The sequence below is a fragment of the Passer montanus genome, unplaced genomic scaffold, assembly GCF_014805655.1.
Source record: "Passer montanus isolate IOZ18808 unplaced genomic scaffold, ASM1480565v1 scaffold8, whole genome shotgun sequence".
NCBI classification, from domain to species: Eukaryota; Metazoa; Chordata; class Aves; order Passeriformes; family Passeridae; genus Passer; species Passer montanus.
In genome coordinates this window covers 4288034-4315511 of record NW_024373256.1, presented here as the reverse complement: position 1 = coordinate 4315511, position 27478 = coordinate 4288034, and the positions used below count along the sequence as shown (strand labels likewise).

General features: G+C 45.0%; 1 protein-coding gene across 3 annotated transcripts in view; it reads right to left on the bottom strand.

Moving 5' to 3' along the window:
• TTYH3 (tweety family member 3) overlaps window positions 1–27478 on the bottom strand; it is a 75640-nt gene that overhangs the window by 30459 nt on the left and 17703 nt on the right. For all 3 annotated transcript variants that reach the window (XM_039731855.1, XM_039731858.1, XM_039731857.1), the window contains exon 2: window positions 6865–7034. In XM_039731855.1, coding sequence (XP_039587789.1) covers window positions 6865–7034 — 170 coding nt within the window. The remainder of the gene's footprint in view (window positions 1–6864; window positions 7035–27478) is intronic.

Sequence of the window (27478 nt, the reverse complement as noted above, 5' to 3'; positions counted from 1 at the left end):
GACACAAAGAGCTTGCTTTGACTGCTTGCCCATGGTGGTGGTTCCTCCAGATACATTTTCCATGCCCTCTTCTCTACCCTGTGAAATATCTATGAACATTATCTTGATTTATCTTCCCATTAGAAACATTTGTGTCACACTGATTTAGAGTACTGGGAAGGGAGGCATAATAACTTACTGGGACAAAAGGCTTATTTATTTTTAAAGCAAGCAAATTTCAAGCTTGCAGACACAATTCAACTCCAGCTGCTTAGCAAATTACCACCTATCAGCTGATTTTCTATAATTGTCCACACATATCAGTCTGCCCCAATTATGAAGTAAACCATATTAGCTTAAGCCTCACTTAAAGGAGGAAGATCCTGTAAATGAGTTACAAGCAGAGGATTATCTCATGCAAGTCAGCAATACCTCTTCTATCAAGAGATCACTGCAGGAACTCACAGTTCCTCTGCCCAAGCCCATATTTCCTAATAATAGAGGAGGAAAGAACTTGTGAAGGGATCACACAACTAAACTCAGGGCAAACAAACTTTACCAAGACACAGTTTTTCTGTTCCCATGTTATATTTAGCTTGAGAGCACCCAGGACTTTTTCTAGGAAGGTTCTCAAGACACCAAGGTTGTGTTTGTGGCAGTGCAAAGGAAGGAGGTGGTGATGATCCTGTTGTAAACCTAAACTTATTCGGGATGAAACATTCAGTTCCTTCACAACACCTTTGTGTACTCCTCCTGCTCTTGCTCCTCTCCTGCAGGAAGGCACATCCATTCCTCCTTTCCTGGGTTCTGCTTCAAAAGGGTGAGCAGAACAATGCAGTTCTCATCTGGTCACATTTCTCCTCGTATGTGACAAGAAATAGAAGCAAAGATCATGATCTGGAAGCAGCTCCACCAGGAAAATCTGTGTCAGCCTCATGCTTTTTCCAGCAATTGAATCTCCATAAATTATAGAGAGCTTGGCCCATAAAAACCTCAGCTGAGGAGTCTTCTAGGGACAAGAGGCAGCCTTCATAAACAGAAAGAGAGGCAGCAGCTATGTAACTAAATATTCAGCAATAATAAAATAAATGGGCCTCTTTCTTCAGGAACACCATTCCTCAAACATTTTCCTAATGCAAATTATGCTGATAACTAAAGAGAGAAAAGCCCTCTGCATTCCTCTGGTTGCAGCTATTATCAGAGCTTGATAACACATGCCTGGGGTGCACGGGGGTGGAAGGGATAAAAAAGACACACTCCCCCTCCCCCTGAAACAGAGAGATTACAGATGCACAGCCATGCCCAGGATAAGGCAACTCAGCACCCCATCACAGAAATTACAAAACCATGGCTTGGATTTCTCCTTGTCTTATCAGAGCAAAGAAATTCGCACAGACCCTTTCAGCCTCCTGAGCTGCAGAAAACATTAACAGTTGTTTCTGCCATAGGCACCAAATAAATTCCAGAACATTCTGGACATTGAATAGGCAGACCTGACCCCTTTAATTAGCGAGCAATTTCTATTCAGCCTGTTTACAGCTACTGGAAGCTTATTCTTTCTGCAAAGACTTGGTAAATGCCCAAAATCTGCTGCTTGGCTCTCAGTATTCCCAGCACAGCAGCACAGTTTTGGTGGGAAACACTCAGAAACAGCACTCTGAAGTAGCAGCAGACACTTCATCCTTGGGGAGGGTGCACAGAGCAGCCAGTTCACTCACAGGTACCAGGATGAAGTGCTGGCAATACAAACAAGTGACTTTAAACTCGTTGCCCCGTTGGAGGCAGATCCACCCTGGCAGTTTTCCATAATCTTCCCATCCTGCCCAGTAAAAACCACAGCTCCCACTGCCCTGACCCTCCAGGCACAGCCACAGCTCCTGAAATAAAACCCTACAGCACAATAACTGGGATAAAAGCCATTTCATCCAAGTAATAAACTCCTCTAGACATGAGACTCACACATTCACTGCAAATTACACACAAAGTGTTAATTATTCCATTCCTGCCCTGCATTAGCCAGCTCTGCATTCCCACCCTGAGCGGGCAAGGACCACTCACACAGCCAGTCCTTTCCCCAGGAGCAAGCCATGCAGTTTGGTGGCTTTTTCCCTCTCCATCAGGGTAGAGAGGGAAGAAACCCATCCCACAAGCCTGGGCTGGGGGCAGCTGTGCCTGAGGAGGGGGCAGAGCTGAAGGGCAGCCAGGGGGGAACTGCTGCTGCTGAGCTTTGTTTGCATTTGGCTTCATCCAAATCCAATAGTTGTTTCAAATCCCTGCCCACACACACTGATATGAGTTGCTATTGTTTAAAGCAGATTTAAGGATTTACACTAGTTTTTAACTATGTTTTATATGATTAAAGGGAAACAGAGGGGCTCCTTCTATTTAAGAGCATTCTTTTAAAATAAAAATAGATCAACTCATCTTAACCCAGCAGCATAAGTCCTTGAGATCATGATAAATCACAAGGCTTCTTGCACACACCCTGGAAGGCACAGTGGCCTAAGATACAGCAGATCCATCTCCCAGCACAGGATGACAAAATCATCTCCCAATGGATGCATTTCTGTCACACAGCCTGGATGCAAGGACAGCATTCCTGAGTGACACAGCTCTTTCCCACCCTAGTACCCTCTGAAGATACTCCAACACATTTTCAATGCTTCCATAGGACAGCCATGCCTATTTCTGCCAGTCTTGCTTCTGTTGCACTCTCCTTTGAGTGTACACACCCCTCTCCCCTCCCAAATCCACACTATCCCACCCTCAGTTCCTCCTCCCAAACCTGCCTTGGCCAGTCTCCTGTCACCTTCACTACCACCACCTCTTCTCTGCTTTCCCTCTCACTCATATTTTTTAATAAAATCTTTAAAAATCAATCTATCACAGTCTTACAGGCCATCTAAAAAGTTGCTCCTGTTTTCAACACTGCACTTAAAAAGCCACTTGGCTACTCAATAGTTTTAAGAAACCCACTTATTTAAGTCAAGAAAACACTGCACTGTGAGCTTAAAACTATCACCACCAGTGATATCACACCCACAGACACCCACGGGGGACACAGAACTCCACAAGCTCTTCAAAGAGCACAAGGGAGATGGAAGAGGTGCACGCCAGGATTTCTGTCTTTTCCCACAGATACAACAGTGGGATCTAAACTCCTGCAGGTTGCACACACACTTCAGTATCACTTTTCAGCAGGACTCCAGAAATTCAAGCCTGGAGAGCAGCTTTCCCATTGTTTGTGTGCAAGAATCACGTGAACTTTGGACACCTAGGTGAAGAACCAGGGGAAAAAAAAGTGTAATTTTGAATTTGCTTGCAAAAAAAAAAGTGTTCTGCATTTACACATGCTGAACATCAGAGCATTAATCTGACACAGAGAGGATCTGTGTGCTTTCTAGTGATGAGATCCTCCTGCTGTCATACCCACACACACTGTGACCCTCTGGGTACCCAGACAGCAGGCTGGAAAGATGAGCACTAGCCATTCACATCACATCCTCAGAAATGAATAATCTAACTACACCAAGTCATCTTTAATTACAGGAACTTCATAAGAAGAGCCCTTTTTAGACTTCAGGTTCTCAGGAGGAATGTTAATTTGTCTGCCTAATTACCACCTTGCACTTTCACACCAGGGGAAAGTGCTATTACTGGCACTTGATAAAACAAGTTTTTACCATTTATTTGCACCCATTTCTTTCTGATGCCCTCTCCACAAAGCTTTCTCCCCACCTTTGGAGCTGAGGTCCCTTCTGGGAGAATTAGGGTCACCTAATTGGGGTGAGATGGTTTATAGGGCAACTCCCCTTACACAGAAACCAATCAAAACTGGTAAGGACTAGAACTGAAGCACTAATGGAAAAATCCAGGGTAAGCATTCCTGCACCTTTGTGGCTGGAGCAACTGGGAAGACTCATTAGAGACATTTTGTTGGAGAGCTCCTGTTCACCAGCTCTGCCTCTGCTGGCTCAGCATTCTCCCTGCTGTGAGCCATTAGGGAACAGCCAAGCACACAGCAGCACTCGCAGCACAAACAGCCCCCTGGGACTGAGGGAACCCAGAGAGCCATGTTCTAGGCACAGCTGGAATTCACCAGAGTTAACAGCTCTCAGCTGGGAAGACAACAGTCCCCTTCCAAGTACTCAGACAGACCAAACCTGCTGCTGGTTGGAACCTCTCGCTGCCTCAGCACCCAACCAGAGCCACAGAACTGCCTCCCAGGGCAGGCAGAGGGTCAGAACAGCCTCATTCCCCACTAGGACAGCTGCTCTGGCTCTTCTGGTGTGTGTGACACACAGCTGGGATAGGACAGGATCTATCCAGAGGGCTAACCTTTAATCAGTGCTAGCAGGAAGCCCCAGGTGGATACCAACACTTGGAATTGGATTGCTGGGAGCTGTATCTGCATTGCCAGGCACAGACTGAGCACAGAGCACCAACAGACACTGCTTTGAGGCCACTGTGGCATCCAGCTGCTGCAGAGAGGCAGAAAACCAACCTCAGCCCTGCAGGAGAGCAGCAGCACTTGGACAGCACCTTCCTCACCATGGTGGTGCCAACCTGCTCTTTCTCAAGCATGCTGATTTCAGAGAGGAAATGAAGCAACTACTTTAAAAAGTCAAGAAAAATGATCATCCAATATCACTGTAGGTTCAGATAGAACCTTATGTTATGAACCTTAGTTTTATGGTTCTGCATTTAATACTTGCAGAAACAAACTGTACACCAAGGATGAGAACAAGTGGTTCAGATTTTGAGGAAGCCTAAGCAGCTTTCCAGCTTGTGGATTTGACAGAGTCACATCAAGTTTACCAGAATTTATATGCTGCCCTTCCAATGTTAAATTATCTCACACATGCTCTGGAGAAGTGCAGAATACCTCCTTCTCACCCTTTCCACAATCAAAAACAAACACAACTACCACGGGGCAGCAGCTGCCTGGGTCACATTTGCTGCATAACAATAGCTAACAAGGGCCTGTAGCAGCAGCACAACTATAAATAGCACCAGCAGAGCTTCTGCAAGAAAGGGTTAGGACCACAGCTCTCTCAGTGGATTGGAATGGATGCAGCTGAAGCTCTTAAGATCACAAAAATAAAGGTGAATAAAGCTGAGATTTCTTTTTTACAAGTTGTTCTGTGGTTTGCCTTTCCACCCCAGGCACCTACTGGCAGTCAGCAAAGCATGGAAGAGCTCCTTGCAGACACAGCAATCCTGGCTGGTACACAAGGTCTCCTCCTCACCCCTCAGCCCCTGCTTCTGCAGGCAAATCCACCCCCAGCTGCTAAGCTCACCACAGAATATCTGCTCTGCACTGTCTGCTCCAACACCCCAAGGCTTTGCTGTTCTCTGAAGTGAGTGCCTGGAGAGAGCAAACACAAAAATCCAGTCTGGCTCGTGAGCAGCTGAGCCTGGCCTTCAAGGAACACCTCACCTGCAGAGGGATCACACAGCACCTATCACAGGCTAGTGCCAAAACAGAACCACCAGGCACTGCCAAATACAATCGTCTCACTGCTCCCTCCTCTCTGACTAGGGGACAGCTCCCAGACCTGCCAGACCCACAGAGGGGCAGCTGAGACCACCTGGAGTCTTGGGCAAGAAGAGATGATGCTTGGAATTGGAAAGAAAAGCAAATTGGAAAGTGTTTGATACAGGGCACACATCCAGAGGATTCATTCTGCCCAAGCCAAAACAAGATCAGAGGCTCCTTCCTTCCATATCTGCAAGCACATCCCTGCTTTCAGATGCCCCATCAGTCACTTTCTAGGAAATTATCTTTTAAATTCTCCTGCACCCATTCTCCACTAATTACTCATTTTGTAACTTGGTATTCAGCAATTCTTCTTCCACCTCACCTCCAAAAGCTTCTATTGCTCAGTGGTCATAACACCAAACACTGCTGACCCTGGCACCATTGCTAGCAGCCCCTGGAGATGGCACATAAGTGAAGATAACAAAATGCAGCATGTCTCACACAGGCTACAAAATCTGAACATTCCCTCCAGTCAAACTCCAATCCTTCCAAACCCAAAAGAATCAGCTGTGACTCTTTCTTCCTAATCTACTCTCCCACACATAGTGATTCTTTCTGGACACCAGGTTCTGAGAAATCTGCATTTAGACTTGATAAATATTTCAGCTGTATCCATCCTGTTTAAGTGATAAGCTCCCAAGGACTGAGGGTCCTTGATTTATCACTTGAAAAGTATCAAAGAGCAGGACATTAACTATTCCTTTTCACATTGCTCAAACCACCAGGCAGCTCTGCAAGCAGTAGAAAGGAAGGAAATATATTACAGACATTTAAAAACATACATACATCAAATGAAAGAGACAGGGATTATTGCCAATATTCACTGAGCAGAGGCAGAGTATTTTGATGGCTTGTGAAGGCTGACCTAGAACAGAGGCTAGATGGAATTAAAGAATAAAGTAGGGATTTATTAAAAGGCCTCAATTGATACACTTTGGGCAGCACAGGGTCTACACCCAAGATGAACCAAAATGGTCACAAAATCAATGAATGGTCACGGGGTGTCTCACTTTGATCAGTTCTGCTCCATTTGCATATTGGAGTTAATTGTCCAACTACAGCTTTAGGTTATGAAGTCCCATCCTTCTTGTTTTTCTCTCTTTAGTTCACATGGTTTGTGCTCTTGGGCCTGAGATTTGGATCATTTGTCCTTGGTCCCCAGCTAGAGCTGGAATTGTTTTGTCTCCCTGCTCTGTGCAGAGAGCTCACCACCCCCTAACACGAAGCCCAGACCCACACAACTAAAGCAGCACAGCACCTGAAAAACACAAAAGCCAAACCCTGAGGCACCATTTGCAGGGTGAGGCCGTGGCTCAGGACACCAAAGGCAGGGATGGCCGTACCTGCAGACGAGGGTGGCGATGATGACGCACCAGGCCGTGCAGCAGCAGTCAGCATTGAGGTGCTCCTCGCTCTTGCGGTGGCGGCAGCACAGCCAGAAGGAGTAGAACAGCAGGAAGAGCAGGTCCAGAGCCAGGCAGGAGAGAGCAATGCCACCCAACAGCAGCAGGGCCTGCAGGAACAGACATGGGGGTCACACCTGTGTGGTTGTGTCCGAAGGTGGTAGGACGTGGGAAGAGATGAGAATTTTGACTTTATGTTTTAGAAGGCTGTTTTATTATATTATGATCTATATTATATTTAAATAATATACTAAAAGAATAGAGAAAAGGATTCATCAGAAGGCTAGAAAGAACAGGAGAGGAATGAATGATAACAAAAGCTCATGACTCCCAGAGAGTCCGAGCCTGCTGACTGTGACTGGCCATCAATTAGAAACAACTAACATGCACCAATCACAGATGCACCTGTTGCATTCTACAGCAGCAAGTAATTATTGTTTATATTTTTTTCTTGAGGCTCCTCAGTTTCTCAAGAGAAAAATCCTGGCAAAAGGATTTTTCAGAAAATATTATAGCCTCAACACCTGGCCACAGCAGGGCAGCCAGGGACATCCCTGTAGTATTTGTAGGGATCCCTGTGGCAGGGAGAAATTATGAGGAGGACTCCATCTTATTAGAAGGTTAATTAATTACTTTATTATACACTACTATTCTATATTATATTACACTGTTACATCACATCTAAACTGAATCTGCCAAGCACTCCACTGCACTCATCTCGTGACTGTCAGCCGACAGTCCTGACACACACACACACAAACATTGGCCCTGACAGGCCAAGGAAGCAAAACACCATCACTCTGGGTAAATAATCTCAATATTGCATTCTACTTTTGCACAAACACAGGCACAGCAAATGAGGTAAGAATTGTTTTGATCATTCTGAGGTTCAGTGAATGTGAATCCCAGAAATATTCTTGGGAAGACTGCCTTGCTTTTCTCTGTGAGGAGAAATGTGGTGGCACATACCTACGATGGCATACCTTGCCAACAAGTCATTTTGTGTGCTTAGTACATTTTTAAAATATAAAGAAGTGAATTTTTTTTGTCTTGCTTCCTCCCCTCTGTCCATCCCACTCAACGAAACCACGTTCTGTACCTCAGCAGTAAAGAGCTGAGCCATTTTGTCTGTCCCATTCTGCAAACAGCCCAAGTTAATCAGAGGGTTTCCTCTTTACTACTGATCACAGGTCAGCAGATTTAGAGTACAAAAATAATAACAAAAAAAAAAATAGTGCAGCCAGCTGCCTCTATCTGTACAGTTTTTTAATCTTCATGAATAAATATGCAGGCTTATTCATTAGAAATCCAAGTGCATGAGTGGGTTTGAAAGGGGGTGGAATTTATTATACATGCATAAGATTAATTTTTTTTAAAAATGAATCTCCATGCAATGCTTCCGTTCAAGGTAGACATAGAATAAATACTAAAGCCCTCCATATACCATCCACATATATAGGTACAACAAATGTGGATGCTACAGACACACTTGAAGCAGTCACAAATTGAGTTAGTGTGAATTATACCTATTTCTAGTCATGTTCCTGGGAGGAAAGGGAAGTTGTAAGTGTTTAACTCCCTTCCAATTTATTTTTATTTGCAAAATCCTGCCTAAAATCCAAAAATGCAAACCAATTCTGTTAAACAAAATTAAATTTTAAAAAAAATAAATCCATTCCAACACCATATCTAGCCACATTTTCCCACCTGCATGAATTAAGCAAAAGGATGAAATTTTATCCAGAAGGTTTTTTTGATAAATCCTTGTTACTGGTGACAAATGCCAACTTACTAGAAATTATTTAAATATCTGGAAAGAGTCCAAGTCACTTGCTGCTGCCCCAATATTGGGAATTCAGACATAGATCTGTATCAGCTAACCTAGAACAAAGGCTTGGATTTTCAAACCAGTATCTCTTTTCCTCCCCGTGCAGAAATTCCTTAAAGAACACTTATGTGCTTCCTCCCGATTGAAACAATAACTTCCTTCTGATCAAAAGGACTACAACAAAGAATGCTGAGATTAAAGAACTTTCACAACTGGTGAGTTTTTCTAAGGGGATCTGGTAGGAACTTGCTCTTTCAGGCTTTTCTTTCCCCTCTTTCCCTTGCTCTGCTCCATGGGTACTCCTGCTCACTGATTATCCTGGCAAACAAGCCACACAAGGTCCTTCCCAGCCAAGGCACATCAGCCACACATAACGAGGTGCACACCAGCTAAACCCAAGTGCTGCAGCACAGATACCCCACACAGCCCCTTGCTCTTGGCTTCCCAGCCTTACAAACCCTCCCAAATCCCACCGAGCGCCCTGGCACGGGGGCAGCTCCCAGGTGCTGCTCCCCCAAACCAAGGAGCAGAAACTCAGCCCTGCTGTGCAAAGTGAGCTCTGGGATCTCTCCCAGGAGTGGGGGAGGAAGGGAACAAGCCCAATCCCCCTTTCCCATGCTTCCTCCAGATGCTGTGAGCTCTGCTGGAGCTGCTGAGCAGAAAGGGGCCTCCGAGAGGGGAGCTGCGCTCCAAGCCCCGCGTCCCCCACTCCTGAAGCCTTGCCACAAACGAGCACTCCATGCTAATTTAACTAACACACTAGGCATACCAAAGCTCCTCTGGGGTATTCTTTATTTTTTAAACATGTCAGGCTGCTGTAAGGCAAAGCTTTCCTGCCCCGCTCGCCTGCACTTCTTTCTTCACACCCTCAAACCCTCCTGCACATGCTAAAAGGCATTACTGCTGGGAAGACAAACTCAGCTGAAAACATCCTCCCAGCAACCCTTCTATCAGCAAAAAATCCACACTGCAGCTCCAGATGTAGGGGAACCGCCCCCATTGAAAGGAAATAAAAAGAAATACTTAAAAAAAATCTTAAAAAAAGGAAAAATGGATATTAGATTGCCAGCTAGCAAGCAACCTGAAGTCCTTGCTTTGAAGGGACACTTAATACATGCTTTAAATTTGCATCTGGCCAAAAGGACTTGGCTGGCCACTATACCACAATCTGCATTCAATTTTCCAGAGAATATTTGTTTTCCATTAATGGATATGTGCCATGACAAGTGAAATCATCCAGCAGAGCAGTTATTAATCTTTCTGACTGATGAGTCAGTTTAGGACCCAGGAACTGGCAGGCAGTGAAAGCCTGGTCACAACCAAAGATATTCCTCTGCCTGCTTGTCAGGATTAAATGACAATATTTAAAAAAGGGGGGTTGAGGCTGGATAAACCTTTAGACATTCTATCCTGCACCAGCAAATCTGGGACTCGGTTATCCAAGGCCACATTATCCCAAGTAAATGTAAAATTATGCACTGGGCCTTTTGCCACAAAAGAGCATCAATTTGTCTTCGAACATTTGCTGAGCTATCAGAACCTTTATAGCAAATGATGCATGAACTGCCCTCACAGGAAAATGGAGACAACTTGGAGGAACAGCATTTTACCACTGCACTGACACTAATGGCAGAAGTGGAGACAGAGCAGTCCCTGAAAATGAGAGTAAATCCAAGTGGTACCCCCAGACTGGCAGGAGACGAAGCTACAGTGTCAGGAAGCACTTCCAAAATAAAAGCTGTGCACAGGGAAGTGACCACAGGAGCACTGCTGGCTTGGAGAGGCACCAGGGAAGCTGAAAGCCCTCGGTGCTGGGCAGGGGTGTGTTGGGCAGGGGTGGTGCTGCAATGCTCCAGTGTGGCTGCCAGGATCTGTGGTACTTACCACCTGCATGGGAGTATGAAGCCAAAAAAAGGACAGAAAACATTTAGAGCCTCAGGGAGAGAAAGGAGAAACACAAAGCACAGCAAACACATCCTCCACAAAGCCACCAGGGGCTGGTTGGGCCTCCCATGGGTATGGTGTTGGTATCATTCCTAAAAACTCACGTGCAGATCAACCTTCAGTTTGTTCAATCCCTGCTCTCCAAAACCTTGCTTTATGTTACTGGGGATCATATAAACCAAGATACAGCCGTGTCTGCTGGATGAAAATTCCCCATATCAAACAGCCACTTTCAGCTTGCAAATTCCAAAGGGTTATCCACACTGTTATCCAAACATATCTATGGACTGTGGTCCTGCAAGGCTAATTTTAGCTGCTGAAACTGCACTTTAGGGAGGAATATTTCATTCCATCCAACAGATGAAGTCACAATGAAAGGAGATGTACATAAGAACACAAAAGGGATGTGCAAGAGTATTTATTTCCTTATAAAAGGGGAAAGCCTAAATAAAGCCACAAGGCACCACAGTGCAGGAGGTAAACTCTGGGTTGCTTTCATGTTAAATGTCAAGGTTTACCATTGCATTAAATGTTGTTTGCTCATCACATGACTTTACAGAGAAGTGTTGGCTTAGTGACTCTTCTTCACATGACCACGTCCCCTCTGCCATGGAAATTATTTGTCACAAAATGTCCTGGCAGCAGACTAGGTTTAACAAAGGGCTCAAAACAATCCAGGTGTTTATCAGGTACAAGTTTTACCAATCTCAATTTATCCAACTTCCAATTACCCCACTCTTTAAACCCTAACTGCAGTAACAGCAGCAAGGAATAGTGAGAAGCTCTTCACGTGGAATAGATGATTGCTATTTTACTGCCTGCTGGAAAGTCTACCAAAACTCCTTAAGAAACTTGAGAGCAAAGCTGAAGCCTTCAGGTGGTTCCTGAGAAACACTGCAGTTTCATTTTTAATTTTCCATCAATGATTTTAAAGGTATTTTATCTTAAAACTTAATTATTTCAGCCTACGGAAAAAAAAAAGAGCTACAGCTTTTGAGCACCTCAAGAACACAGCTGTTTTAATCACTGCCAGATTGAGAATGGTTTACCTTAAAGTTAGCTTTTGCCAAAAGAAAGCTTTTCATTGAATCTGCAGCTAGTATTCTTTCTGTATTTCCATGCAGTGACTTGAGATAGTGATAATAAAACAGAGAGAAGAGGTTAAAGGAGTGTGGGAAGAGAAAAACGTTCACCCAGAAGAACAAATGAAGCAACCTGGGCTGCTGCCAAAGGAGCACTCATCTCTATTTATTCCATGAAGGACGGAAGTCATCTTAGCAAGAAAAGAAACTGCTGTGGGATAGTGTCATGCCTACACCACTTCCTACACTGCTTTTTTTTCTTCCTTCCAGACTCCAGGACATCTCTCTAAAAAGCTTACGTACTCACAGATGATAAGCAGTTATGTTCTACCAAGCTAACTTGGTTTTTAAACTTTTTTTTTTTAATGCTGGCAACACGAGGAACACCCTGACCTCCTCATCAACCTGTTCTGAACACACTGTGTGTTCAGAGACTTGATTTTCAGTACTTAAAAAAATGCTGTACGAGGTGTTTGTTGAGGTACTTGAGTGTCTTGGGATGTCACTCATCCCACAGCCCCTCCAGAGGGGTGGGGAACACAGCCAGCCAGGACTGGCCAGTGGAAGGTGGGGGAGGATGTGGAAAGCACTGCTGATGTCAGCCCCAAAGCATCCCTATCTCCTCACAGGGACAGGCCTTCCCAGGCCAATTACTGCTCAGCACTGTGCAGGAGCAAAGCTGGGCAGGAAATGTGCTCTGGAAGGGGCTTTTCCCACGGTGCTGAGATGAATTCTCTTCCATGAGGGATCCCTCTGCAACGGGGAAGAGCTCCATGGAAACAGAACAGGTTCCACAGTCTCATCCCCTTCTACAGACATCTCCCACAGCAAGCACACTGGTAAGGGAGTGCAGATTACAGATATATTTAGGGCAAGTCCACACTGGAGCAAGAAATATAGGCCAACACTTTGCCTTCAGCTTTTTTTGGCTATTGGCTTTCCTTTCCAGAAAGCAGGAAATGCCAAGGATTGTCTCATGCTTTTTTTCATTTTTTTTTTTTTTTAAACACCTTAAGACAATACAGCAGACACATTGGAATAAAAACAGATCTGCAGCTGAAACCTGTGTTAGCACAACTCCATCACTCAATTCCATTTCCCAAGCTGGTTAAATGAGCAGGCCAGTTTCCCAACACTGCAAAGCTCTCTACATAGGCCCAGGCATTATATAGTTAATTGGTATTAGAGCTGTGAACTAAAGCCACTTTAATTACAAATGAGTGTTCACACAGTGTTTTAATGTAGTTTAACTAGAATGGTCTTAATTCAGTGTAGTTTAGTTCACTTTAGTGCATTTAAAGTGGTTCAACTAATCTGTTTTGAATTTATTCCTCCAGTTAATTCAGATTAATTTCTCAAGTGTAAGCAACAACTAAGAACAAGTTGAGTGATTGCTAGCTTGATTAAAGATTCATCATCATTTCCTCCATACTAACATTGTGACCTCTTATTTCATAATTAAAGACTTTCAACTCTGCCTTTATATTTGGTCCAATTCAGAGAAGCCAGCAGTGTGGAGGCCAAAAAGACACAGCTTGCTGATCTTTGGCTCATTGCAGCAACCAACTCAACAGAATCACTGCGAGGGTTTTTAGAGCTGAGGCTGAATAAGAGATAGCTCTGTACACCTCAGCTGCCACAGGTTCCATGGGGGCAAGTGCTAGAATTCATCAGAGCAGCTCAGATCACACACCAAAGAGAGATGGAAAGCACAGACTAGAAAGGATTTGCTTAACAGTTGGGTTGGATATTTTTTCTTGCCCATGAATGCAGATCTAAGCTGTGCTAATCAGCAGTAAACACTGCAGTCCTATTGGGTTGAAGTCAAATAACAATGCATTTATTCCCTTAGTTGTTACCAACTCAGCAATCTCCATCTCACACAGCAAGGAAATGTTCCCCGAGGTAAGAGGGTCCCCTCAACTGGATGTTCTTATCCCAGTTTCTCCACAATGCTGGCTGAAAGCCTCTGTGCACTACAGCAATGAAAAGAATGAGACACTCTCACCAAACTCAGTTTCCACTGACAGGTCCCCACAGACTAAATCTTTATTAAATGAGGCTTAGCTCAGAACTGGCAGCTTGTCAAATGAGCATTCTCGCTGAAAAGGCGGATTTCCTTTCTGGGGATTCTGCAAATTCCCTTGCAGGACTCTAAAAAATCCACACCACCACGGATGCATCAGTGCTTTTGCAGGTCTTTGCCCCAAATCTCAGACCAGCAAAATGTGAAAGGAATCCTCCTGGGAACAGGTCTTCAGCTTCAGAAGGTTATTTCTTCCTAGTATTCCCAGCTGGACAAAGTTAGAGCCATTAGTTAATTTTGTTAAAAGGCAAGAATCAGATAATTTTTTTGGATATTGAGGTGAAGGGCACCAAAAGGGTAGCTGGAGGAATTTGGCAGATATCCTGCACCACTCAGCTTGCCCAGCTCACCCAGGGCAGACCCACACAACTCCATCAGACATTCCTTTCCCACAGCAGATTAGCTCACACATTCCCACCCAACAGCAGCTCCTCTCCTTGAGGTCTTTTAGAAGCCACTTGACTTCCTTGGTTAGAAAACTGTTTCATCCATTAATGCCTTAAAACACAGGCTCCTCACAAGGCAATTTTCCAGCAAAATGGATAATGGAAAGAAACCCCCTGCTATAAAGGAAGTATGAATTTAATGCTCCTACTGCTCAGGGCTAAGCAAGCACTGCCTGTATGACCTGGCTGGTGCTCAAGTGCTGTATAAATTCCCACACCAAGACAATTCCCCATCCCCAGCCTCCAGCAGGAGCTCAGCTTTGCTCCTGCAGTCCTGGAACTCCCTGAAGGAAAGACGTGGCACTGCCTGCAGGCAGGGACCTGGGCACAGTTGCAGAGCCCAGCACGTGAGTGAGGCAGCACTGGTGTCTTTAAAAAAAAAAAAAGAAAGAAAAAGAGCAGGAAATGCTTAGGCCTGAAGCCCAGTGATTTAATCCAATTTCCATCCTTTTTTCCCTTCCCCCTCCTACAATGTGCACTCTCAGAGACAATACACTTCATTTAGAGGGGAAAAACATGATCTCTCCTAAGTGCCTGTCCTTACACTCTATCAAGCCAAGTGCTGGGACACTGCTTTTTTTAAAATCTATGATGGCCATTCATGCTTTGGCACAGACAGCAGCCTCAAGGATTTTCTTCCAAGGCCCCAGCTGTACAGAGTTTGTGCTTTACTCCACGTTAGCTGTTCTTCAGCTATTGCTGTTCCTTATTAGATTTGGGTTTCAAACCCAAGTGTTCATCCTGCCCCTGTGAATTTAAGAATTCTCCACAAAGATTGGGCCTTCCACTAGAGGTAATTACAGGCATCATCTACAAGTCTCCTGTTCTGCAGAACCCAAACCTTGTCCTTTCCAGGAGACATGGCACCAGTTCAGACTAAATGCAGTATTCAGGCTTACAGCAACTTCTTGATCTTCTTAATCATCTCTTCTTAAACCAGACAACCAAATCTGAACTGATCAGCCACTATGGAGTTTGAAGACACTGAGCCCAATCCTCAGCTCTGATGTCCTGGCAGAGAGGTCACTGCAAGCTGCACACACCAGTCACCAGTATTTTACCATTTCTATCAGGGAGAGGATAAACAAGGCACTGGGGAGGGAGAGGAAGGAGCACGGAAATGAGCAGAGCCACCCCAAAGTGGAACAGAAAACAAATCCTTGTCCCAGTGGTGGAAACTTTGCCCAACCCATCAACAGGGTTAGCCCATGCCATCAGCAGGAAAGGCAGGGTTTCCATGAGCATGACCACTGCAGATTTGTGGTTCTGCTCCCTTCTGCCATTATTTTGCATTATTTTGAACGTGCTGGTTTGTCTTCAGGCACTATTTTAATCCCATTTATGCCTTGAGAGTTTTGGCGCTGAGCATCTACAGCTGCATGCTATAAACTCGAGCATAACGTTTGCTGCACTGAACCACAAAAGTTATACAGAACAACAGAGAGAGAATCCAAATTGGAATGGAAACTCTTAACATCACATTGTTTCTAATGTTAGACTTGAAAGGCAACTTAATGTTGCCTTTTTTTTTAATGTACACAACTTGTTCCATATCATTAGCACAATGAAGAGGTCTTTTTCTAAACTGCAGCTATTAGGAAAATGTCTAAGTGAGAAGCTCTAGCACACACTGGCATTTGAAGGCAGCAGAGTTAAAAAAAAATAAAATTAATTGGAAGGAAAAGAGGTACTTTCTAACCAAGATTACAAATCCACTGCAAATGGCTTCATAAACTGCTTTTATTAGCACTGAATGGACAGGAAGGTAAGCAGCAATAATTGGGCTTCTGCATTTATGTGTCAGTGATGGCAATGGGTCATTTTAGTGTACTCAGGTGTCTTTGACAGGGAGATCCACATCCAGTTTGCACTCAGTTTGCAACCTGAAGTCAAGTCTCAGCATAAGGAGTGAGAAGTTTTGGAACAACATGAAAATAACCAACAGGAAAACAACAGAGCACTGAGTTTCCATAATATTTACCCTATCCAGCTTTGTGACATTTGTCTACACAAGTGAAGCAGGTCAAAAGGCTGTTTACACAGCAAAAACTTTATAATGCACTGTAAGCCTACTACAGGGTGAGAGAAACAGCACTCCTGGTTGCATTAGCAAACACCCTGGTCTGGCTGCCCCGAGGAGTGACCTCTGGGAGGGACAAAGAACAAAATCAAAGGCACACTGCCCTACATCTTCAGAAAGTCATGGCCCACTGTGCTACAGCCAGCAGCCCACATGACATCTTCCTTAAAATAATTTGTATTTGAAGTCAGCCTCAATGCAGTGTGCTGGTCATGTGGAGAGGCTGTGAAGAGCTGGGAAGGGGCAATATCCCATAGGGACAGCTTCTGGGAGCTGGGGAAGGGAGAACAGAGACCTCTGACCCATCTATTGACTCTGGGTCCCACTGACCTTGCACAAACAATGCAAATGTGCCTTTTAACTGCCAGAGACAAACAGGTGCCACGCTTCCCACCATAAATTCGCTCCAAACTGCCTCTCTCAAGACTACTATAGTCAGAGTTCAAAAAATAAATAATTTTTTAAAACAACAGGGGAAAGAAAGGGAGGAAATATCTTCCTTCAACTTAAAACTGCACCTTTCCTTCCCACAAAAGAGGCTCCTTCATGTGCAGGAAACATTTCAATTTCAACTCTTCTTTAGTTTTATTTTGGGGTTGAGTTGCCTTTTTTCCTTTTCTTTCTTTACAGAAGAAAAAAAGCTCTCAAAAAACACCCCTCAGGGACAAAGACTACCAATACTCACTATTGAGAACCTTCAAACCCATGAAAAAAAAAAAAATACCATAGAGGGACTAACAGAGGAAGCAGATTAAAAAAAACCACCCAAGCTAGCCAAGACCCACCACAGTCACAGCTGGAGCCCGTGTTTCTGCACCACTGACAACACTGGGAGCGTCATTAACCACTTCTGCTCAGCCTGTGCAAGGGAGCTGGGGAGCTAAGAAAGGCCTCCTGCAGGCTCCTGGCCAAATGTGAGAAGGGATTAGGGCCTCCTCAGGCTGCTGCCCTGAAGGGAAATGCAATCTGAGTAGGGGGTTTTCTTTGCAGCTCTTCCCACCAGCAGAGCAGAGCTGCAGATGCTCCTCTCAGCAGCCAGAGTCAAGTTCCCCCTCAAGAGCAGCGTTCTGCTGAGTGGTCACTGCCTCGCCCCTCTGCTTCTGCTCCCCAGCATCCTCCTGATAAAAGGGGAGCACACACTTTTTAAATTCACCTCCTGGATGCCATTCCTGAGCGAGCAGGGGCACAGCTAACAGCAGAAACCCCTGGCAATTAAACCCCTGGCAATTACAAGGCAAGTCTGATGCCCCACCACACATCCACAGAGGGCATCAATCTCATCCCGTGGCTCTGCTTCTGAGCAGCTCTTCTTGCAGTTTCTCCATTTCCCCACGGGACTGGGGGAAGAGGGGAATCTGTCTCCTTTCAACTGTTTCAAAGCTGTTTAACTCTCTCAGGGTTTGCCTGCAAAGCTGAAAGCTGTCATGGACCACTGGCCGAAAAAAATTTAGAGCACTTGGTTTATATCAACTATTTAAAGACAAACACACCTCACTTTTAGCTTCCTTTACACAACCAAGTTTGGGAATTCTTAGGACACAGGGCTGTTTGGCTGTAATAGAGGTTACATCAGTTAAAAGGAGGAGGTGTTTGCCCCACTGTGTCCTAATAGGATTTTTCATTAGTTGCTTTGCTTTCCCATGATACACACATCATATTCACTAGAAATCAATGCATTTTATAGGTAATTTAATACACACACAGCCTGCCTTCAGAGATCCTTTTATCCTGCTCATGAGATCAGTGCTGGTGGGATTCCTCGAGTTCCTGCACTGATATTCGTTCATTCAGCAATTCTTCTGAACCACAGAGATTGATTTTTCAGGAAAGTTCCCAGAGTTCTCTTAGAGGTTCTGCCTGCATTTATGTCATGGCTATATTTAAAGAAGGAATCCCACTAAAGTGGTTTATAACGTGCTCTGGCAGGACAGTGTAGACAGAGCTAAATCCTATTAAGCTACTTAAGTTGCTTTCCCCCCCTCTGAAGTCATCTGTCAAATGCTGCTCCTAGACATAGCAGCCAGCTATCAAACTGGCTTATCAAGAGCCATGCTTAAAACACCAGACAAAACTACAAAATGCATCATCACACACATGAGGAAGAGAAACTGGGGCAGTGTGCTGTTCCAGTAACCTCCTGGGATCCCAGAGGGTGGAGAAGGCTGGTGATTAGCTTTTCATTACAGTTAGATTGTAACCCACTTGCACACCACTGGACCTTATTAAAGAGAAAATAAAAATGACTCTGTCTTTAATGTTAGCCTTGACTTTTCTGAAAGCACTGTATGGACAATACATGAATGTGAAGCATACTTTTAAAATAGACATCACACTAACAGGGTAGGAGGGGGTACCTGGCAAAACAAAGCACCATTCAGCCTTAACTCGGCACCCCACAGAGAAGAGGGAAAGCAGCATTCATGGTTATTCCATCTCCTTTCCCAGTAACTCAAAAATAGGCACCATAGAGTCCTGAAAGGTTAATTCCCATAAATGTTAAATGTCCACATTTAAAACTCCAGCTTTATAGCATTCACTCCACTATGTCAACATGTCACTGCTGCTGTGACAACACACCGCTGAGATTTCAGAGACAAACCTCAATTCCACACATTCCACACAATAGTAGAAAACAATAGGCTGGAAAAGACCTCTGGAGGTCACTGTAGTGCAACCTGCTGCTTAAAGCAGGGCTAATTTAATAGATGGGGCTGCTCAGAGCCTTGCCTGGGCAAGTTTTGAGTGTCTCTAACACTCAAGTTCCCAAAGCTTCTTCACCCTGCTCCAGCACTACAAAGAAAAATACTCATAATTGACAGCACCCTTGTTCCATTTCCCATTTCAGATTGAGGTTGTTGTCACTTGTCCTTTTGCTGGGCACCTCTGAGAAGAGCCTGGAACCACCTCCTCCAAGTCCCTCCTTCAGCTATGCAAAGGCTGCTCACAGATCTGTCATTTCTCCTTCTCCTCTCCAGGCTGAGGGGTCCCAAATGTCCCAGCCTCCCTTCACAGCCTCTGACCATCTCAGGGGCCTTTCCCTACTCATGCTCCAGCTCACCAGCAGCTCTCCTGCACCAGGGCCCCAAGGAACGAGGCAGTTACACAGCATTTCTGCTGGCACACAACTGGAAGGGAGTCCATGCACGTGAAATGGCTGATGGCCCCATTTTAGGGCTACTATCAGCCTGCTTACAGGACTGGCCAAAGCACAAGCCTTCAGAGCTCGGGTTTGCCTCCAGCTGCACGTCCCACCCCAGCTGATGGGGTCACCAAGCACCAAGAGGTGACAGATTTCCCCCACACTGGGTGTGAGAAACACAGCAAGCACCATCAGAGTCTGAGAGACCCAAGAGCGTGCATGTTATTGCTCACAACAATAGTGAGACAGCTGAGGGCAGAGAAGAGGAAAGGCAGGGGAAGGCAAAAAGCAGAAGAGAAGTTACATGCTTCAGACTCAAAACAAGGCACCTGGGGAGGTACTGGGGAGCCCAACTGCAGGGATGCTCCTGCATCCCACTGGCTGCTGCCTCCCAGAGCTGCACAGCAACGAGCCCGGGAGGTGGAGGCTGCCAGCTCACATGAGAACTCCCTGCTCAACCCCTCCTCTCATCCCAGAGCCTGCCCAGCTCATCCTGCCCAGCCCACCCCAGCATTGATCCCTGTCCCAAGCCGGGGTCAGGCAGGATTGTCCTCCAATCAAATCGCTTTTATTTCTCTTTAGGTTCTCATAAACTGGTATCCCTAATTGATCTCCATCAGGTCCTGGTAAAAGAAAAAATCCTGGCTGTATGATTCCCAGAGTACAGCTCCTTTTCCGCTGAGAGGGGAGTTTGGTGTATGCTCTTTTTCCACATATCCAAAATAAGCCATCTGGAGCTTTCCAATAATTTTTCTGTTGATTCATATTCTCCCAAAATTTGGAGATTTCTGGAACGCCAAAGTAAGGATTCTTGCCTGTATACAAGAATGTTTTATCTTGGTCCACAGCTCAGGTTTTCCTTGACAAGCAGGAAAGCAGAAACTGCAGAAATAAGGAGGGGTGGAGGAGAAGGGGTAAGATGTGCAGCTGTGCTTGTGCCTGACACAGCTCAGAGAAGTGCTGACACCCAAAAGGGATTAATACTCCTCAAAGGCAGCACTACACAGCACAAGTGCTGTTTCTGTAAGTGTTTCACTCCATTAATTTAGGAAAGTGGGGAGGGGTCTCTACAGACAAAGTTACCCAATCCCAGCTTCCCTACGAAAGGGCTCCAATCCCAGGGTTCCAGACCACACCAAAGTTTACAGTAGAGGATCAGAATTCTCAAAGAGCAAGCAGGAGAGAGCACAGAAACTGGCATCATGTGGGAAAGCAGCTGATCCAGCTGTTGGGCTCAGCACAGCCCCAGAGCAGCTCAGGAAGCCTGCTAGGGATGTGCAGGAGCAAAGCTAGTTCTAGTGCCTGAGCAGCACAGCTCACAGCAGGAGAGCTTGTTAGAGCTTCCCTCCTGCACAACAACCTAAACCAAATCCCCAGCAGATCCAAGCAAAAATTAATCTAAGACACAGAACTCGAATTTGCAGGCTCTAGCACAAGGAATGTCTTGAATTCTCTCCATCCACACCCTGTCATTATCTTCCAGGAGCACTCAGAGCTAAGGAAAGAATGAACTCCTCTGCCCTATTTCCCAGTGTGTGCAGGAGCAGCTCATCTTCTGAGAGCCCCTATGGATCAGGTGCATCTGCTCAGGCAGGGCAGTCCCACAGGGCTCTCTGAGCCACACTCAGTGCCTGGGGAGGGGAAAGCAGAGCACCTCTCCCTTTTTACAGGACACAGCTGCACTCACAGCAATGGTTGATGCAGCCAGGAACACCTACCTGCTTCCCACTATTTATAAAGCACTGCAGAAACAGCTGTGGTTTGTGTCACTGCCTGCCCTAAATTGCCTGCCCCTCAGCTGATCAAACAGCACTGAGGCAGAGGAGAGGCACTAGCATGAAGTCAAACAGATAAGTTTGGCTCCTGAACACCCAGCTCTGCACTGAAACAGGAGGGCCTGAAGCAATCCATGCTGCCAGCTCTGCTGGGGATAGAACAAAGAGCAGATTTAATATCTTAAAGACAAAACCCACAGGTTTCCTGCATGCAAACATACACACACCCATTGCTGCTATGGTTGCCTCAATCAGGGAAAAGCTCCAAGAAATACAGCACCTTCATACACTTTCTTGTCAGAGAGCAGTAGCTCCTGCCACCCTATGAAGTACTAAAACAATTTAAAAGTTTTTAGGGACTGAGTGTACAAATTCATTTGAAAATCTGTCACATCTGCTGTTGGTTGCTTTGAGCAAAACTACTTGTAAAGACATTTGACAAGCAGACAGCTAAATATTAGATTTCTTTATTAGTTTGGCAGTAGCCAAAAAGGTCTGTAATCATTTATATGGGCACAGTCCTCAAGCTGATAAATTACTGTTATTTCTGAATCAACTTACTTTTACTTCAACAAGAAAAAAGAGAGGTAAAAAGCATAGTTTTAATAAGTGAGATCTCTCCAGTTTTGACAAAGCACTACTTTCCTCATTAACAGCTGCTGCTACACATGAAGGTGTCAGACTTTTTTTTCTTCTCCAACATCACAGCTGAACATTTAGCAACAGAAGAAAAACAAGAAAGCCACCATGAAAAGTTGTGACAATTGAGCCTGTGATGGGCAGCATGGCTCTCCCTGGGCTCAAGCAATCACTCCCCACATCACTGGTGTGGTCTCTGAGCTGGTGACAATGCCACTCTTACCAGAGCAGCCAGGAAAAGGAAACAGTAGGTAGCACAGCAGCTTCCCAAACCTGTCATTTACCCCATCCACAGAGGGAAGATAGCCAGGTTTCCCTCGTTTTCTTCTCCTTTTACAAAAAAAGCTGTAAATCCCTATGTCCTCAAGTGAGACTGACTTTGATATCCACTACACAAATACCAAGACGTGTTGTTTAGGTGAACTACCCAGAGGTCATCATCTCCCAGCTGACCTGCTGGAGCAGTGAAGCACGGCAGACACAGCTCCACACACAAGGCTTGTTAGCCTTGCTAACAAGCAAGGCTATTTCTGCTGCTGTGCTCCATGATCAAAGCTTCTCCCTAAAATAATAAGATCCCCTGGTCTCCAGGACCAGTTTGGTAACAGCTAAGATGGGAAGACCCTTCCCTTTCAGGAGGCAAACACCACACAAGCTTTGTGCTAAGCTTTGTGTCAAACTGATGCACAGCAGCAAGAATGCCTCATTAAAACCTGCAACTAACTTAATCAAGGAATTCCAATATTCATAACTGAACTTAAAAGCACTACCCTCTGGGATACCAGAGAATTTCCCCTCCAAGACTGTTCACCTCATTGACAGTCATGTTGCTTTTCATAATCTTGTTCACAAATTCAATCAAGCTCCAGATAAAATCTAATCAAGTTGGACAAGCTGAATTGCAAGGGCTGTTGTTTCAAGTCCTCTAACAGGAGGTCAGCTCAAAGTAAGCCTCTGATGTCCCAGGACTTGAGCAGGATTATTTCATGTAGTTCATTGCTGTAGGCACCAAAGATCATTTTAGCTCCCCAAACTATTTTTAATACTCACTCTAGTGGAGCATTTGATCTCTAGACAAGCTAGGTTTAGCCTTCAGTCCTTTTTGCTCAAACCCTCAGTGATTTCTCCAGGCACAAAAGTGGCTCTCTCAGGTACAGGAAAGAACAGCTATTCACAAAACTTCATTATTATAATTGTTCTTTAACTGAAGTTTGTCCCTCTGGAAAACATCACCATCCCTGAGAACTACTGCTAGTCTGGAGACACTGACCATTCCAAAGCAGACATAAAAGCACCCAGACTGCCAGGGCAAAGCATTAAGGAAGACCTCATCAGTCACACTTAAGGCATGCTGGTCACTTCAGTCTGCCCTCTGGAGACACCCTTTTCCTTTTCCCCTCAACTGAAAAAACAAAATTTAAGCCACAGCCAAGATCCTTTGGCTACTCCCCAGAAAACAGGCACTAGGAAAAATTTACTCCCACAAAAATTAAATGAGAGAAGAAGCCTTTTTGTAATCGTTCAATCCAGAGTAAAAGATTCATGAAGCATGAACATAACTTATGATCTTGAAAATAAAACTCTTAACTCTTTTGCAGACATGCTGATATTATAAGAAAAAAATTATTTGAGTGGTTCCTGGTTCTAAAGTCAACTTTAAATTCTGCCTATGGAGCCCAGGAATCACTGGATAACACTTAAATACCATACATGACAGTGTGACATTGCAAACCAATGTGACCAGTTTAAAGCATGTGCAGCCATATCCCACGTGTGGCTGTCACCTCACTGCCTTCCTTCTGCTCACCAAGCACTGAGGTTCCTTACTCAGACTAACACATCTGATGCAGACTCAAGGCAACTCTCTCTATGAAAGTGGAGTTGATTAAAAAAAATGCTTTCATAACAATATTAGTCACAAACTTTATTATAACTAAAATTTTAAGAGAACACCCCTTTTTCCCATCATCATACTTCCATGGGTAACAAGACAATGCATGGTCCCACTAGCCAAACTCTGAACACTTGAAAAGTAATTATTTCTCAGCTACTGAACAGATAAACAGAACTACCAAGTTTCCAGCCAGCAAGCCACTCCCCTTCTTCCTCTTCCTCAGCATGTGTGGCTCAGGTCATTTCCCATTTTGATCCCAGCAGGAAGAGCTATTTCAGCCAGTGCCCAGAAATAAGAAACTCAGAAACCCAGACTCACTGGCTGCACTGCATTAAAAAAGCACTAGGGAGAAAGGCCACTGATTAAAGGGAGGCTGCCTTTATCTCCAACACACCAAACATCTGAAAGGATGTTCCCTCCCAGACACTTCAATGTATCAATCTTGCTTCCCTTCCTTTCTTTTTTTTTCTTTTAAATAAAGCCTCTATAAAATAAAAGAAAGTGTTCGTTCATTTAGCTGTTTATCCAGCCAGCTTCAAAATTAAAATATTTCTGCCCCGTCTCCAATCCAGGTTGGACCCTGGTGACTATCTCCTCTATTTTACATAACACTATCTCTTTCTAGAAACTAAACTCTAGGGAAAATGAAGAAGTAAGGAAGCTCGAGCCTATTTATCAGGCCTGACACTTCCTGTGGGAATGCAGCCCTGGAAAACCATTTCCCTGACAAATGGATGGGCCTGAACTGAGTTGCACAGCCCTGTATTTCACTTCTCATCACTCTTCTAAAGAGGTACAGCTCTGAAGAGGGCTTCGAAATGCAGATGGACTTGCAAGAGGGGAGCTTGCAGGGCAGGTGGGGACTGGAGCTGCCTTACAGACACCAGCTGAGCCCCAGGGCTCTGGAGAAGTCACCCGTGCCACTGCCTGTCCAGCTGGGGAGTGCCACTACATCCCCACGTCCAGAGCTCCCGTGCACACTGGTGAGGAGCAGAGGCACACACAGCACCAAGGAGAGCATCACATCACAGACAATCCCCTGCTGTGCAAGGGGAAAATTGATCACCTGCTCACGGGGCAACAAGAACTGCTCAGGACTGTTAAAGTGATGGAGAGGGTGGTGTTAAGGACAGAGAGAAACAGGGGAAGAGTTAGCTCTGAAAAGGATGGGTTGATGTTAGCACTTTAAGAGGAATATTCCCTGCTCAGCTACAATTCTGCAGGTCACAAATGAACCAGAAATAAATGCTATTACAGACTCTTTCACCAGCAGTCCAGTAGGTTGTTCTATCTGCACTCAGCATTGTTTCCAACTCCAAACCAGAAAGAAGCCATAAAGGGCAGGAAACAGCTCATCTATTAGCCAAAACCAGCAGTGTGTTTTTTTCCGTGATGGTTTAAAAAAAGCTATGGTTTAGGAAAACCTATGGGGTCACATGAAGACAGAAGTCAGCCAGGAACCTTTTATTTGGTTCCTGATTTCTGCTTCTTGATTGAGCACTCCAAGATATCCCAAAAGGGAGACTCAACACAAAGCCTGCCATGTCCCACACTTTCCCACCCAACTCTTAGTGCTGCAGCACCAGGAAGGCACAAGAACTTTGTTTCCATGCCAGGTTTATGCCAGGCCAGGGTTACAACAATTCATCAGCCACGAATATCCAGAGTTCCATGCCTGGGTCAGATGTTCGGTCTGGTTCACTGGGCAGCTGTTCAAACACCCTGGCCCTGGCTAGCAGGGCTGCCCCTGTGCACACCAGGCCTAGTTACACTATAACTTGAACCAGACCTGCCTCTGAGCTGCTGAGAAAACCTGTTTCCAGCCTGGTCAGTCCCTTGATTTAATCACTGAGCAGCCCCAGAGTGCAAAATGTTCCAGCCACCCTCCTGGACCATGACCTCAGGAACCACAAATTTCCACTTCACACAGGAGTGATTAAAAGGTCTAAAGCTGCAAATTTTATTAGGGATGGGAGAGTCACATCCCCATGCAGGACCTCAGAATTAGGTGCCATTTACACAAACACTCAGTGTTGAAACCACAGTTTTGCACTATTTTACTGCTGAGGCCCTGCCTGCAGGTGCCTATCATAGACAAACATCCATGTTCACGGCCCAAATCTAATTTTAAATCGTGCTGAGTATGTTAGATTACACTATTATCCATTTCTTTATCTTGTTTAACAAGCAATATAAATGTATTTATTCCAAATGGGTGCTGGATGCAGTTTCACCAACACACACAGGCCTTGGCACTGCAGCACTGATACAGCAATGCCATTCCACGGGAAATCAGGACCAAAAAAAGTCTTTAATGTCATTAAAAAGTAAAGGAGACTTTGAGCACAGTTACAATGGTCAGACTCTCCTTCCCCTTAATGTTTAAAACAGAGATTTGCAACTCTGTAGAGAAACAGACCCATTTTCCAGAGATTCAGATCACAAGTATAAACCTTGCAGCAAAGTTTGGGCTCCATTCAACCATGGGATTTCCTGGGGTTTCATTGTACACACAGACAAACCCGAAGTCAATTTGTTTGCATGGATTTCTACAACATAAAGATGTTTGGTTTGATTGTTTGGGAGTTTTAAAAACAACTTCAAAACTCTCCTCTAACTTGTAAGGAAAGTGACAACACTTAAGTTTTCTCCTGGGCTCTTTGAGTATATTTAAGCACCTGCATGTTGCAAAAAGAATCTAAATAAAAAACCACCAGCAACAACTAAACACTCAAACCACACAGGACTTGAGAACATGCAGTTTATCTGGGTTATTAGAAAAAACATCCTTTCCAAACACAGCACAAGGGAGGAAATATTTTTGCAATGCTCCACAGTTCCCAGAAGAGTGACCTCTTCTAGCACCAGACTTGGACAGCACCAAACCCTTCTGCACTTCAGAGATGCACAAGAGGAAGTGGTGACACTTCAGGCAGCCAAAGCTTTCCTTTTAAGCCCAGGATTGAAAAAAGTGCAAGACAGCAGAATTCTAAGTTGCTCGATGGTAATTCTAGCAGGAAACACTCTGCTCTTATCAGCATTGCTTCAAACCACCCTTGTTATGCTAATCCAGTCACTGGTGAACGCTGAAGCGCCCTTGATAGAGGACCATTGTGAGAAAATAGTCCTTCAACATTTGTTTTCACAGCAGCTACATCTGGAGGAAAAATTACTGCAAAGCTCCTACCTCTCAGCAGAACACTGCTTGGATCAGTTTGAGATGCAGAAATGCCAGGTCCACAAGCCCTGTGGAGCTTTAGCTGCTTCACAGACCCAAACCTTGTCGAGAAGAGCAGCCCAGCCCTCTGCACTGAGCCATGTCTCACTGGGACACACAAAGTCCCTGTGCCTTCCTAGTGCTGCAGAGTTGGGTGGAAAAGTGTGGGACATGGCAGGCTTTGTGCTGAACCTCCCTTTTGGAATATCTTGGAGCGCTCAATCAAGAAGCAGAAATCAGGAACCAAATAAAAGGTTCCTGGCTGACTTCTGTCTTCTGAGCAGATTTCCTTCCTTGGGATTGCTGCTCCAGGCTGGTCTGGAGTACCAGAGCTGGCACAGCCAGCAGCTCCCCTGCTCCTGTCACCCTGATCACAGAGGAAAGCCTTCATCCTGCATGCCTCCAGCTGCTCTCTGAGGACCAT